We start from the raw sequence: 15,318 nt of genomic DNA on the forward strand, positions 1-15,318 counted from the left end.
AATTAGCCTTACTCTTTTGCAAGTATGTTGAGGATCAGAACCTAAACCACCAAGTGGGGAGGGGAGGATTTTAAACACTGCCAACATCCCCATGGAAGCAAGTGGGTTTGAGGATTCAATTTCCCTCTACACCACTGTGGCACGGAAGAAAACCCTGTCTATAATAATAATAATTTATTTGTACCCTGCCCATCTGGCTGGGTTTCCCCAGCCACTCTGGGCAGCTTCCAACAAAGATTAAAAATACATTAAAATGTCACACATTAAAAACTTCCCTGAACAGGGCTGCCTTCAGAAGTCTTCTAAATGTCAGGTAGTTGTTTATCTCTTTGACATCTTGTGGGAGGGCGTTCCACAGGGCGGGCGCCACTACCGAGAAAGCCCTCTGCCTGGTTCCCTGTAGCTTTGCAAATGTTTCAGCGATGGGTAAACTCAGTGTGGTGCAGTGCTTAGAGTGTTGGACTAGGACCTAGGAAACGAGGGTTCAAATCCCCACTCAGCCATGAAGCTCACTGGGTGACTTTGGGCTAGTCGCTGCCTCTCAGCTTTGCCTGCCTCACAGGGTTGTTGTGGGGATTAAATGAGGGAAAGAGCCATGTGTGCCACCTTAGAGAAAAGATGGAATATTCTGTATACATGCATATCCTGGCACAGTTACAAATTGATACCTCTTTTCTGGAGGTGATTCAGCAGAGGCTGAATTTCTTTCTCAGGTCCAGTGGGCTGGCTGTGGCCCTCAGAATTTCTTTATCTGGCCCTTAGAACTCACACCAAGCCACATCTACTCTGCCTAGGCCCCCCCCCCCGGACCTGCCCCACTCCCCACTTTTTTTGCTCAGCTGAAATGTGAGCTGAATCCCTGATCTCACAGTAGACCCACCTTAATCAGGGCCTCTGAAGTGGATCCTAGGTGCCACAATCAGGGTAGCAGCAGGCCTAACGGGATCCAGGAGTGAGGCCAATTCCATGAGGTGGTGATGGCAGCGGATGGTGACCGCTAGAACTCATAGGGTGGGAAACAGGGAGTCCAACAGTAGATGGCGCTATAGCCTATGGCAGGCGGAACCAACTGGTTCTAGGTTTGTCCCCTCATCTACTGGATTCTATAAGGGTAACACTAAGAAGGCAGAAGCTAACAGGCAGTGCCACCCCCTTGACTGGTTGTATTTTTTAAATAATAAAACAATGAACAGGGTGGTGATACATTGACTACTGCAATTGACACAATATCACCAAGGCAACTAACTGTAAATGAACAATAAACTTCCATAAAAATGGCAAAAGTCGTTTCTTTCCACAATAGGTTTCATCTTAAACAATTCCAAATGCAGTAACAAAGAGTCCACTTGTGATGTACTCAAATGTCGTTCCGGTAATCAGACATTTCGTCGCTAAAGAGGGAAGATCGTATGTAAACGGCTTAAAGCAGGGGTATATCTGTCCCCATCTGCAGGTTTCCATCAAGAGCGTAGAAAGAGGACGATGTCCTTCAGTTTGTTAAACGGTCCATGGACGCCTTTAAATGGTCCTTAAAGACCTCCCTCTTTAAGGCTGCTTTTAAATGGGTAGCCAGTGGCTGTTACTGGGGTTTTGGCCTATAGGGTCATATTAATTTGCTCAGCTTTCTTGATAGTGCATCATACTGATTTAAACATAACGAAAAGGCCATTTTTAACTAAGGGTTTTAAATTGTACTGCAATTCACCAGTGTGCATTCTTGCTTTTGAGAAGCGGTTTGTTTGAAATGAGGTTTATGCACCTATCCAATAAAAGTATTTGTGGTAAAAGCTCACATGGAGATTTGCACTTAAAGGAAATGAGACTTGCAACAAATTGTTGCAGTGCACTTTCCAACAGGAGCAGTCCCCGTTAGTTTAACAGCTTGTGGCTCTGGAACGTGTGCGCACCTTATTAGACATTAGACAGGGGTATGTGTTTCTTGGAGTGGCGAAGGCATAGGCTGCCCTCTTTTAAAAATACAGGGATTGGTGGTGTTTTTCTTTTCTTTTGCAAACAAGGATCTCCTTCTCTTTTGGGGGGAGGGCACCAATCCTGATGAGTTTAGAGGTGCAAGTTTTCTTTTGTGTCTTTTATAACAGGTGTGTCGAAACCTTTTCAGAGGCGGAGAAGGGTGTGTGTAAAAGGGAATTTATTCACCTAAAGACTTCCAACATCCCCAAGTCCTATCATGATAAATCTAATACTGGCTTCATCACCTGCCATTCCAGATGAAGCTGCCCATTTTTTTGCTGAAAGGGCCACTCGATTCACTGCTTATGTGAAATGCAGAGAGCTCTTCGCTCGATGTCTTAAGCAATCCAACTCCATCGGAAAAGCACCCGTTTTGCAACCGTGCAAACAAGTTCAGAGCGGTGGTTCGATTTGTGCCACGGGACGCTGCAAATCGCCAGGGGAACGGTCAGGGGTTGTGGGAGCCTCACTAGTTCAGAAGATCGATAGCATAACATGGATAGAAGAGGTTTCGTCAGAGCAGTGGTCTTAGCCAGCTCCACAATGCTCCCACAAACTGGTGAGCGTGACTGTGATCTTTGCCAGCCCTACCGGGAGATGCCTGAGATCTTGGCATCTTGGATCATTCATGCAGAGTAGATGCTCCACCACTGGGGTACAGTTGGACTAATGATACATTAAAAAGCAGCAAAAAAACCCCACACCCTTAAGTCAAGAGAACTGTCAACCCAAGACACTCTTGTGTACGACCTGTCCAGAGTTGGTGTTTAAATCCATTAGCCAGTTTTGATGGCCACCCACCTGGGCCATGGCAATTCCAGCAAGCACGTTATATAATAAGATTTGTTTTCAGTTTACTTCATTTTTTTCTCACCTTTCTTTCCAAGGAGCTCAAGCCATCGTACAAGGCTCTCTCCCTCTCTGGTTCCCCTGGTATTCAGAGCCGATACTGGAAGTAGAATGCAGCTATTAGTAGCTTTATCCTCCGTGAATTTGCCTAATCGCCTTCACTACCCTCTTGTGGAATGAGGGTTTGGTAGTGTATTGTCTTGTATCACATCCCATTTGGCATCCGGTGGGTTCACAATCTGCTGCCATCTGCGCTCTATATTCAAAGCAGTACCATGCCCCTTTAAGCAGCCATAGCTTCCCCCAGAGAATCCTGGGAGCTGTAGTTTGCTAAGGGTTCTGGGAGTTGTTAGGAGACCCTCACAGAGCTACAATATTCAAGAGTGGTTTAATAGTCAATCCTTCTAGGGAACTCAGGGAATTGTAGTTCTGCAGGGGAAATAGGGGCCCGAACAACTCTCAGCACCTGCATGAAACTACGGTTCCCAGGATTCTCAGGGGGGAGCCATGACTGTTGTGCAGATGGGGGGGGGCTTAGAAGTGAATGGTTGTGAGCTGCTCTAAGAGTGGGATATAAACAAAAAAATCAACTACAAATAGTAGTCCCAACGTAGGGGTGATTAACCAGTAGCCCTCCAGATGCTGTTGGACTCCAATTCCCATCAGCCCCAGCCAGCAGAGAGGAATGGTGGGAGTTGTAGTCCAGCACCAACTGGTCAGCTACAGATTTCCCAGCCCTCTTCTAACATAGGGAAAACATGCCTGGCTCTGGAGACATTTCAGCACTCTTTCACCGCAAGGAGTAGAAACATGCACACCTTTTTTTGTTTGATTTTACTATGCATATTAATAAATATTCTTTATTTTTAAATTTTGCACATTGCGCTTCAACATATTACATCCAGAACATTTTTTTCCTCTTTTTGCAAATGGATGTCTACTTTGTAAAATCTTTATATTGAGTTCATTGTCATTTCTGTACAGAATTATAAGTACAACATTACTTTTGCCACTAAGTTGCTTTTTTTTGTCTGTTTGTTAAGTGTCACAGTTAAGAGAAACATTGAATGAAAAGACAGAGAGAAAGAGAGAGACAGAGAGACAGAAATGGCTTAAATTATGAAGGTCTAAGGGCTTGCCTCAATCTAGCCAAAACTAAAGATCCAAGCCTGAAACGGGGTGCCAGGAGGGGTGGGAGGGGGAAGAAACCCAAAATTAAAAGTTATCACCTCCACCAGCCTCCTGCACAGGAGTGGGGACATCAGAGAGAGAAAAAGAACGAAAGGAAACAGAAAGCCACATTGATTTTTTAAAGGTAAGATTTTTGTTTAGTTGCTAAAGAAAGTGTTTTGTTTTCGAAGACAGAAAAGGCGCAGTAGTCGTCTCAAAAGATTTCATTGAAAGACAGAGCTAATTTTATTGGGTTTAGTTCGCTCCGGCTGTCGTCAGCCAGCCGCTACAAACTGGCCTCCTGTGATCGTTCAAGCGGCAGTATTTGTTAAATTTCTCCTTCAGGTGCTGGCGGTACTGCTCTCTATTGCTGTAGAAAGACTTGTTGTTCGCCATGAACGACTGGATCTCGTCTTGCGAGATGAAGATTTCCTCGTCGGAAGTGCATTCGGATTCATCCTGCAAATGAGAAGAGGCGGCGGAGGAAGATGAAAAAAAGGACACGCAGATCTCAACCCTACTTTCTGCCCGCTTCTTAAACTTAACAGGTGGCATTCTATGTTAGTCCTATTCAGAGTGGACCCGCTAAAAGTAACAGAAAGGTAGAGTCAGAAGGGATTCTGTCCCCCCCCCCCCAGGGTAATCTGATCCAATGCAGGAATCGTTATCTACAGAATCCCTGACAGATTGCCACCTGACCTCTGGTTAGAAACCCCCAGAGAAGGAAAGCCCCACCACCTTCTTCAGATGAATGTTGGAAGGCTTAGGACAGATAAAATTGTTTTTCAAGCAGCGCATAGTTAAACTACAGAATTCACTCCCCCGGAGGCAGTGAGAGCCAACAACTTGGGTGGCTTCAGAAGAAGATGGGACAAATTCATGGAGAAGGAGAGGGCTATCGATAGCAGCTGGCCATCAGCTTGGCCACTGTGAGGACAAAGGATGCTGGAACTAGATGGGCCACTGGCCTGACCCGGCAGGCTTGCCTTATATTCTTATTCAAAATGCAGAGCCGATATTTGAGGAGCTGGTGGCTGGGCCTAGGAAACTCGCCACGGTCTAAGCCACTGGTCCATGGGCACTGGGAGTGTGCTTTGCTTCACCAAAGAACAACCAGAAGCTCACTTGGAGGATCATCAGGTAAGGGTGCGGTTCTCGCAAAACAGCCTGGTGGGCCAACTGGGGAGGCCTGACGGGCTGCATTCGGCCCCCGGGCTGGACGTCTCCCACCCCTTGGCATTTTAGCTAGCCCACGTTGCTTAAGGCTCAACACTTCAGCAGCCAAAGCTTTGAGGACGGCTCGGCAGCTAAGAGGCAAACCAACGCAGCCCTCTCGGCACCCCCACCCACCCAGAAAAGGAAGCCTCTCCGGCTACTTACGAGGAGTTCCACCAAGCTCTTGGCACCTTTCCCAGAATCTGGAGCGGAGGCTGCCTCTGGAAGTTCTGCGCACGACAGCGCCGTTTTCCTGTGCTCCAACCACGGCTGCCCGCCCTTCTCTGCGCGGCAGCAGGTGTCGGTGTGCGGGTCTTTGGTCTTGTCCCGGTGGAACTCCATGTGCGTGGCGTTGCTGGAGCTCTCGTGGCTACTCGGGTCTACGGCGCAGTTGCTCAGCTTTTGGATCTGAAGCCGGAAACCCGTGTCCAGGGAAGGAAGGGAGGGTTACTCATTTATAGGTAAAGGGACCCCTGACCATTAGGTCCAGTCGCGGACAACTCTGGGGTTGCGGCGCATATCTCGCTTTATTGGCCGAGGGAGCCGGCGTATAGCTTCCGGGTCATGTGGCCAGCATGACTAAGCCGCTTCTGGCGAACCAGAGCAGCGCACGGAAACACCGTTTACCTTCCCGCCAGAGCGGTTTATCTACTTGCACTTTGACGTGCTTTCAAACTGCTAGGTTGGCAGGAGCAGGGACCGAACAACAGGAGCTCACCCCGTTGCAGGGATTTGAACCGCCAACCTTCTGACTGGCAAGTCCTAGGCTCTGTGGTTTAACCCACAGCGCCACCCGCATCCCTTACTCATTTATACCTGCAGCCAAATTAGGAGCAACTGGCGATGCGCGTGGAGTCACCCTCCTGGCAGCGGCTCTGCTGCCACTCACCGAAATGGGGCAGGAGCAGGGGAGGGGAAGGGCAACCTGGTTATGGAATGAAGCTTGCTGGTGACCTTGGGCAGGTTGCTCATTTTCAGCCTAACCTGCCCCTCGCAGGGTTGTGATGGGAATTAAAGGGGGTGGGGGAGAAGGACGTATGTCACCTTGAGGTCCTTGGAGGGAAAGCGGGACAAAAATGTGACAAAATGAAAATGCATTCATTGGATTTGGTTTGGCTTCCCCTAGATGACCTTGGGCTGCGGAAGCAGCACCTGGCCTTCCAGAGCAGACTCCCTGAGAAAACCTCAGACTTACATGTTCGGCCTCGCCCTTCTTGCTTTTCTTTTTCTTCTTCTTGCTCTTGCCTTTCATGTTGTTGTCTTCCGAATTTGCCCAGCACTCCACACAGCTGTCCCCGTCCTCCTCCTTGTCCTCGCAGCGATGGAGGCAGGGGTCATCACCTGCCAGGCGGAAGGTGGTCCACTTTAATGAAAAAGAAACCCTGGGCCAAGCACAACCCTCCAGATCGCTTTCTCTCTGGCCCATGGGGCTGTTCCCAGGAGACACACAGGCCCCACACTGCACCCTCACTCAATGCTTGCCTGTCCTCTTGGCTTGCCTGGATGGTCGAGAGGGGTGTGTACATGTGTGTAGAATAATAATAATAATAATAAATTTTATTTATACCCCGCCCTCCCCAGCCAAGACCGGGCTCAGGGCGGCTAACACCAAATATAAAAACAATTGATTAAAATACAACTTGAAAAATAGGATTAAAATACAACATTAAAATGCAGCCTCATTTCAGCAGAAACTCAAAAACTTTTTTGCGGATGAAAACGTCAAGTCTTCACCAAGGCTAACTATCCAAAGTGGTCCTACGTGGGCCAGAAAAAGCCAGGGAAGTCCCCAAATAGGAGTTCCATCACAGAAGAAAAAAGGAAGGAAGAAAGAGGGGGAGGGAAGCTACTCTACAAAGTTTACATGCATTGCTCTGCTTGCTTTTGCCTCCGGTCCCTGCCCAGCCAGGGCTGATGGGAGTCGGAGTCCCATGGCCTCAGGGGGGCCGCAGGTATATCCTACCCCCCTGCCCCACGCCGTTTTGCACCAGACCTACCGTTTTCGTCGTGGTTGCAAATCCCTTCGGTGCAAGCGATGTCCGAGCCCTCCCGCGACCCCGTTTCGCTGCCCTCCATGCTGGAGGAGTAGCCACAATCGCTGCCATTGCAATGTGCAGATAAACCTAGAAGGGAGGAACAGAGAGAGGAAGGGGAAAAGGGGATTGCTCAGCAGAGCAAAAACACATTGTGTAGCATCAAGGCTGAGAGTATTCTGTGGATATTGTTTTATTTTTTTACATCTGTATACCAGTAAGAACAATAGTTCTGAAGAAAAACACTACACTTTTGAAAATATCATGCCCTCCTATATTTTAGTAGAGCTAATCCCTCATACTGCAGACATCTGAAGGCAGCCCTGATTCAGGAAACTTTTGATTTTTGGGGTGTGTTCCTTTATACACAGTTGGAAGCTGCCTGGAGTGGCTGGGGCAACCCAGCCAGAGGGGTGGGGTACAAGAAAATACTACTAATAGTAGTAGTAGTAGTAGAAGTAGTAGTAATCATCATCATCATCATCTAGTCTTACACAAAGCATTTTGGAATCCTGGTCTAGATCAAGGAATGGATCTGTTGCAAACTTTATAAATGACTATGGTACTTTAAATGAGGTGTTTTAAAGGGCATGTGCTGGAGGTAGCATACAACACACAGAGTGTTTTCAGTTCACTTTGTATGTACAGTGGTACCTTAGTTCTCGATCTTAATCCATTCCAGGAGTCCGTTTGACACCCGAAACCGTTCGAAAACCAAGGTGGGGCTTCCGATTGGCTGCAGGAGCTTCATGCACTCAAGTGGAAGCTGCATTGGATGTTCGGCTTCCAAAAAAAATTTCCGCAAACCAGAACACTTACTTCCAGCTTTGCGGCATTCGGGAGCCGATTTGTTCGACAACTAAGCCGTTCGGGAACTAAGGTACCACTGTACTCTTATTTCTGTAAGTATCATGTTGTAGTTCTCTGGTCTGCCAGTAGGTGGCCGTGCTAACTGCAGCATGATGACAGAATGGCTGGCGGGCAAGGAAGCAAGTGGGGCACGTGTTGGACAGACCAACTGCTGAGGAATGACATTTAAAGGAGGGGGGTGGGAGGCAATTCAGAGTGGCTTGCTTGCAAGGGAAGGTGGTGGTGGGGGTTTGGTGTGAGCTGTGGAGGGAGAGTTGTGAGGGAAGGACTGGTGGGTTGGTGAGCAGCCCCTAGTAAGCATAAAGGTAAAGGTAAAGGGACCCCTGACCATTAGGTCCAGTCGTGACCGACTCTGGGCTTGCGGCACTCATCTCGCTTTATTGGCCGAGGGAGCTGGCGTACAGCTTCCGGGTCATGTGGCCAGCATGACTAAGCCGCTTCTGGCGAACCAGAGCAGTGCACGGAAATGTCGTTTACCTTCCTGCCGGAGTGGTACCTATTTATCTACTTGCACTTTGACGTGCTTTTGAACTGCTAGGTGGGCAGGAGCAGGGACCAAGCAATGGGAGCTCACCCCGTCACGGGGATTCGAACCGCCAACCACCTGATCGGCAAGTCCTAGGCTCTGTGGTTTAACCCACAGCATGTTGCAAAACATTTGTTTCCATATTTCAGTGTAGAAGGGTTACCTAAAGAGCGCAGACCAGCTCAAAATGCATCAGAGCTGAGGATCAAGAGGAACAGTGCTGAAGTTTTACTGCTTGAGGGGTTTTTTCCCCAAGACGAATCCCACCAAATTCAAACAACATACCTTTCTTTATTTTGGGTGAACCCAGTAAAGTGCCAGCAGTGGGACAAGTGCAGGAAGTGTTTTCGTTGGTCACAATGACCTCGATGCAGCTGTCTCTCTCCTCTGTGCTGCCGCAGGCTTTGCAACCGCTTTCCAAGAAGTTTTCCTGGAGGACGAGAGGGAAAACATGGAGGCCAACTGAAGGACAGAGGGCAAGAGACGGGCCTGGACTCAACCAGCGACAAGCCTGTACAACCAAATTAAAAATGTCATTCGAGGAATTCCTTTTCTCAACGCAGGCAGGCCTGGTGGTTTATTTGTTTATAAGGTATTTACATCCCGCTTGAAATTTAGAGGGAGTCTCTAAGCAGTTTACCAAACAGTGATGAAATACAGCAAACAAAGAAACTGAGAATTACAAAGCACTGCAATATTAAATGAAAAACTACAGTATAAATCTCAGAACACAAAAATATACTGTAGCAGCATATTTTGAAACATTTTGAGAATTAGAGATCCCTATGTCTGTTAAGACAGATCTGCTGCAACAGCAGTGTTTGCCAACCTGGTGCCCTCTAGATCCAACACTGTTGCTGAAGGCTGAGGTGACCTTGGGGGCTAGGAGCGCCTTTTTCCAGCTATGGCTGGTTCGCTAGCTACAGACCCTGTTAGGCAGAACTGACTTGGCTTCTGTACTCCGTGGTCTGGTAAATTCCAGGCTGGATTACTGCACTGGGCTCTACGTGGGGCTGCTCTTGAAGATGACATGGAATCTTCAAGGGGTCCAAAATGCAGGTTGCTGGCTGCGGTGCCCTTCAGATCTCATATAACCCTTCTGAAACAACGGCGTGGGTTGCGGGTATCTTTCCGGACCCAAGGAGTGGACGGACAAAGTTGGAAGGGCAGCACTTACCTTCTCCTGGCTCCTCTCCTTCTCCTCCACCCCTTGCAAGGGAGCGGGGATCTCACACGCACACTTATTTTTTCTCCGGTTCTTGCGCTTCTGGCGCTTCTTCTCCTGCTTGAGCTCTCGCACCCGCTCCTCTTCGGAGAACTCCTCGCAGAGCTGCTCCAGCCGGCTGATGCCCTGGACTCTTTCCACGGCCATCTGTGCAGGAAAGAAAGAGAGGAGGAAAATCTCAGTTGCATGAGCCTGGGAGCCAAAGGGAGACTTGGTTTTCTTTTAAGACTTTCTTTCCCCAAAGCAACTATTATGACATCTTCTCAGCCCAAAATGCAGCAACTCTCTCTCTCTCTCTCTCTCTCTCTCTCTCTCCGCCCCACACATTATACGCTCAACTTTTGAATTCGAGTCTTGCCCAACAGCTCTTAAAACCTTAGCTGCAGGCAAGTGGGGAAAATCCACCCTCTCTTTCTCAGTACCTCGAAACTTTTGCGCAAAGCATCAACGCCAAGGTAGAACAGCATCTGCCAAGTCTGCTCCTCCGCCCTCAGCTTCTGCCAGATGCGGTGCAGCCGTTCGTAAAGATGGATCCCCAAGCAAGTCAGGACCTCCTCTTGGGCGATGTCGATTGTCTTTGCATGTCTCTCCCTTCGCCTGGAGGGTTAAAGGGTTAACGAGAGTTGTTAATGGTGGGGGGGGGGGTTCCTCCCAATCTGCCAGCCTTGGGCAGATCTCCTGCAACTCAAGTCTGCTTTAGAAGCCATTTTTGGAACAGGGGAAAGGACCAGAGGTTTATTTACCAGTGTAAAACCTCAGGACGGCTACCAGGGGGCCAGTTATATTGCTCTTGTTGAAAAATGCTTTTTAAAAGCTGCCTCTAAATACTTTTAACTCATGGCTACTAGTCGCGATGGCTATGCCCTACCTCCAGTGTCAAAGGTGGTACGTTTCTGAATACCAGCTCTGGCCTTCAAAGAAACAGCTCTGAGCATGCTCAGAACCAACTTATGATTCTGACATGGTCTAAGACAGGGATGTTCTCAAAGCAGTCCTGATTCCTCTCTTATCTGTTCCAGGAGCTATGCTGGCCTCATAGGTAGAGTTGGAGTGGGAGTTTTCCCAGTGGGGATGAATTTCACAGAGTCCAATCAGTCCCATGGTTTTTTTTTCTACATAAGACACACACGGGAGCGACTTCTTTGCCGCCGCTGTATTTTGGATTAGAACTGGGAGTGATGCAGATATCTGACTGGTTGGCCCCTCTGGGAACAGCAAGCTTTGGGTCTGATCAAGGGCTCTTTTGATGCGCTTACGATCTTTGGTGGTGGAGAAAGCACCAGATTTAGGGGTGTGTAATAGTAATAATATTGAGAACCATTAAAAAAAAGCATCTGTACCAATCAGAATTAAAACTGTAAAGAGCCAAGTACTCGGATAGTGCAGGGTTTGTCATTCCAAGCATCAGATTGAGACCTGGCCCTCCCTTTGCATTCTTGATACAAGTCTTAGATCCGGGGGACCACACCATCCGCTTAGTGTGCCCAGCAGGGCTGTGCCTCAGTTGTCTGCCTCTCAAAACAGCAAGTGGTCCTCCCATGTCACATGGCAGGCTGCTTTTGAAAATGACGGAGACTTTAAAACAAAAACAGATTGTGATGCGGCGTGGAAATGGAGTAGTGGTGGACGGCATCTCCTAAGCACCTTCGAAGAGGGATATGGGATGTGGATTTGTTCCACAGGCCACCTTTGACTCACGCATCTGACACCACAGTGCTGCACAAGCCTCTACAACCAGGTGGCTGCCGGTGCATGAGGCTTTGACTGAGGGTCCCTACATCTGGCATCATATGGTATCAGGTGTAGGGCGGGGTGGGCCTGGCCTGGCCTAAACAGCCTCACAGACCAAATGGGCAGGGTCTTTGTCTTAAAGCCTAAATTCTTATAACGTGCAGATCAAACAGCACTGAGAATTGCAGACAAAGACTAAAACCACAAATGTTTTGTGTCTTTGGGAGTTAAAGGTAAAGGGACCCCTGACCATTAGGTCCAGTCGTGACCGACTGGGGTTGCGGCGCTCATCTCACTTTATTGGCCGAGGGAGCCAGCGTACAGCTTCCGGGTCATGTGGCCAGCATGACTAAGCCGCTTCTGGCAAACCAGAGCAGCACACGGAAACGCAGTTTACCTTCCCGCCTGAGTGGTACCTATTTATCTACTTGCACTTTGACATGCTTTCGAACTGCTAGGTTGGCAGGAGGAGGGACCAAGCAACGGGAGCTCACCCCGTGGCGGGGATTCGAACCGCCAACCTTCTGATCGGCAAGTCCTAGGCTCTGTGGTTTAAACCACAGCGCCACCCCCCGTCCGTCTTTGGGAGTTACGCCCAAGCAAATCAATTGTGGGTACACCTGTTCATCAAGGTGCAATTCAGCGCCCGTTAAGCAGTCAACCAGCCCCCACATCCCTGTTTTATCTCCCCCACCCCTACAGGCTACTTTTTGACATGTGTGCAGGTCTGCAGAGCTGTCAATCGCCTGACATAACGGCTTGCAGAGAACTGTGTGCAGCATTTTGAAGCCCTGGCAATCTGTGGAGGCTTTGGAAATCTCTGCAAAAGTGCCGATGGTCAGCCAACTGCCAGGTCTTGCAAAGAGCCACACAGCTGAGTGGAGATAAACTGGAGCCCGGAAAGGTATTTGAGTAGCATCATCTAGTTGTAATGAAGTTTATGCTAGAAAACACACACAGATAAGATGCCAGAAAACACACACAGATAAAAAATGGCATTCATTGCACTGTCACCTATGCAGAGGAGAACCCCGCTAGCAAATTGCTTGGCCTAGGTTTCTACACGTTCTCAGAGCACACACAGAAATACTTTGGGTTTCCTGTTCTTGCAACCCAGCATGTGGAGGAAATCACAGCAACCAATTCACAACCGCAATTGCTGAAGCCGCTTTGCAAAGAGAAAACTGCCCAGCAACCAGCTGAGAGAGGCATGCACACTCATTAGCTGACAACTGAAGCTATCCCAACCAAGTGCACCTAAGCTCAAAAAATGTAATTTAAAAACTTCTCTTCTTGCACTCCTAACCTAGTTGCAAGCAAGCATGGAGGGGGTGGAAATGTGGAATTCACTTGTCCAACTTAATGATTAGAGGAGGATGAAATAATGCCTTCTGGTAGATCTATTTCCTTGCTGCAGGGAAAATGACAGAAAGGCATTCCACACCATTTCTTTCTTTCTTTTTAAAGCGGGGGTACAAATAACACTTGTTTTAACGTAAGGGAACAAGAGGTATGACAGGAGGAGCTGTCCAATTATATTTTGAGAGAGAGAACCTGCGGTTGTAGACCTATAATATTATTTATTAAATTTTTAGACTGCCCTTCATCCAAAGATCACAGGGCTATTTACAATATAAAAACACAAAAATACATACCATAACAAATAATAACCCCCCTGGAGCTAGTTTTGTGCAGCATGTCAATATTCCTAAGTAAAACTGGAGGCAGTAATTAATTCTTTTGAATACCAGTTGATGGAAATCACAGAAGGGGAGCAGGCACGTGCATTTGGGTCCTGCATTTGAGATTCCCATTTGGGCGCCCGGTTAGCTGCTGTGAAAACAGGTTGCTGGGCTAGATGGGCCACTGGCCTCATCCAGCAAACTCCTATTTCGTTAGTCAGCAAGCAGACAACCATTTTAAAAACTACCCAAAGGCGCATCTGGGCTCATCGTACACATTTCTTGCACAGGCCTTCAGGGGTGGGGAGATCAGAATATCCTTCCCATTTCATGCGTTAAGTACCTCTATCTATCTATAAGAATACCGGGGTATTGCAGTTTCATTTAGAAACATGTATGTGATGTGCAACAATTGTAATGCAACTAAGAAAAACTATGCAAAAATTAATACCACCAGCTGACTGTTGCGGGAAACGTTTTATCCTAGTTGTCCGCATAAGCCTGGCGGCAATGAACAGTTTCAGTTTTGTGTCCCATGTCAGATGAGCCTTTCCAACTTGGGGGGATGACCAGCAACACTCCTGAAGGTGATCTCCACGATCAAGCTGGGGTATAAGAGTTTGGGCAAGGCAACTTGATTAGGGCTTTGTAAATTAATACAAGGACCTTGACTCCAGCTTAGCTGTGGCCGGACAGCCAGGGCGCATGTTTTAATTGCGCTGAGCTGTGTGTATAAGCAGCCCTGGGACCGCAAGGTGAAGGGCTGGTTAAAAATAGATGCAAATAAACAAAGCTAGAGGTTTCCTGCAAGTCAACACACCAAGTTAGGGCCCAGATGACACTGCAAACACACACACGTAACTCGGAAGCAGCGCTTGCGAGAGGAAGGTGAGCTTGTCTCCCCGCAAAAGGGTCAACAACGCAGCAGAGAGAGATGGAAGAGAGGCACGCACACCACATGTATATATCTGAAATATACATTCAGTAAAAAGGGGAAAAAACATGTTTCAAAAGGAAGCAAAAGTGCTAGATAGCCCACTCTAGCAAATTACATACTCATACCCTCCTGCGAACTCGGGTTCGGCTCGGCCAAGGAGGTGGGCGATGAAGTCGGTCTCGCAGCAGACGTGGATGTGGCGCTCGTGGGGACAGCAGCGCAGCCCCTCGTAGAGAGCGGCACAGTAGCCCTTCTCTTTGCTGCAGTCCAGCTCGCCAATAAGGATGGTGTAAGCCCGCAGGACTTTGTTCTTGCAGTCGGTGCAAAACCTGTTTGCAAAGGGGAAAGAGGACATGTCATCTACGTAAAGGCCTATCTCTGGTTAGAGGATGAAGGATTTGTACACAGGGAAAGAGGAAGCTGGATTCAGCGTAGTCCAGCCATCTAGGCCAGCACTGTCAACACTGACTGGCAGCAGCTTTCTTTCTCCAAACCTTTATTAGGCATTACAGATATGGACCATCTTAAAATATACACAAATTTTAAAATATATACAAAGAAACAGCCAGGCAAGATATACAGTGGTACCTCCGGTTAAGTACTTAATTCGTTCCGGAGGTCCGTTCTTAACCTGAAACTCTTCTTAACCTGAAGCACCACTTTAGCTAATGGGGCCTCCTGCTGCTGCCGCGCCACCAGGGCACGATTTCTGTTCTCATCCTGAAGCAAAGTTCTTAACCTGAAGCACTATTTCTGGGTTAGCGGAGTCTGTAACCTGAAGTGTATGTAACCTGAAGCATATGTAACCCGAGGTACCACTGTATAGTAACATAAATTTTTCATTTCATTGTCTTCCCGCCATTTACCACTCCAAGAGATACTATTGACAGAGACTTGGCCACCCTTGCAGTTACCTCCAGATTAATATCAGACAGGTAGAATCTGATATTTTCATTGCACCATGATGTTAAACTACCCAAAAAGGCGGATAACACGCATTTACGCAGCTGGTTGTACAGTAGACAGTAGAAAATAACGTGTTCTACAGTGTCCGGCACATTCAAATAACATCCGCAGTGTCTATCATTTCTAGGGATGTATAAATATCT

The 15,318-nt window shown here is 47.9% G+C and overlaps 1 protein-coding gene across 12 annotated transcripts in view; it reads right to left on the reverse strand.

Moving 5' to 3' along the window:
• Window positions 1-4,212: 4,212 nt before the first annotated feature.
• Window positions 4,213-15,318, reverse strand: part of GGNBP2 (gametogenetin binding protein 2) — a 31,522-nt gene continuing 20,416 nt past the window's right edge. For 6 of the 12 annotated variants that reach the window (XM_083479881.1, XM_083479875.1, XM_083479876.1 and 3 more), the window contains 8 exons: window positions 14,335-14,538; window positions 10,282-10,456; window positions 9,812-10,006; window positions 8,920-9,064; window positions 7,203-7,328; window positions 6,401-6,546; window positions 5,371-5,613; window positions 4,213-4,449 (listed from right to left, as the gene is read on the reverse strand). In XM_083479881.1, the coding sequence (XP_083336007.1) occupies window positions 4,246-4,449; window positions 5,371-5,613; window positions 6,401-6,546; window positions 7,203-7,328; window positions 8,920-9,064; window positions 9,812-10,006; window positions 10,282-10,456; window positions 14,335-14,538 (1,438 nt within the window). In that variant the 3' untranslated portion in view covers window positions 4,213-4,245. Of the gene's footprint in view, window positions 4,450-5,370; window positions 5,614-6,400; window positions 6,547-7,202; window positions 7,329-8,919; window positions 9,065-9,811; window positions 10,007-10,281; window positions 10,457-14,328; window positions 14,539-15,318 lie in introns of all 12 variants that reach the window. The other 6 variants (XM_083479880.1, XM_083479870.1, XM_083479877.1 and 3 more) reach the window with 1 other exon arrangement.

The sequence above is a fragment of the Podarcis liolepis genome, assembly GCF_965112155.1.
Source record: "Podarcis liolepis genome assembly, chromosome: 16".
Taxonomy (NCBI): Eukaryota; Metazoa; Chordata; class Lepidosauria; order Squamata; family Lacertidae; genus Podarcis; species Podarcis liolepis.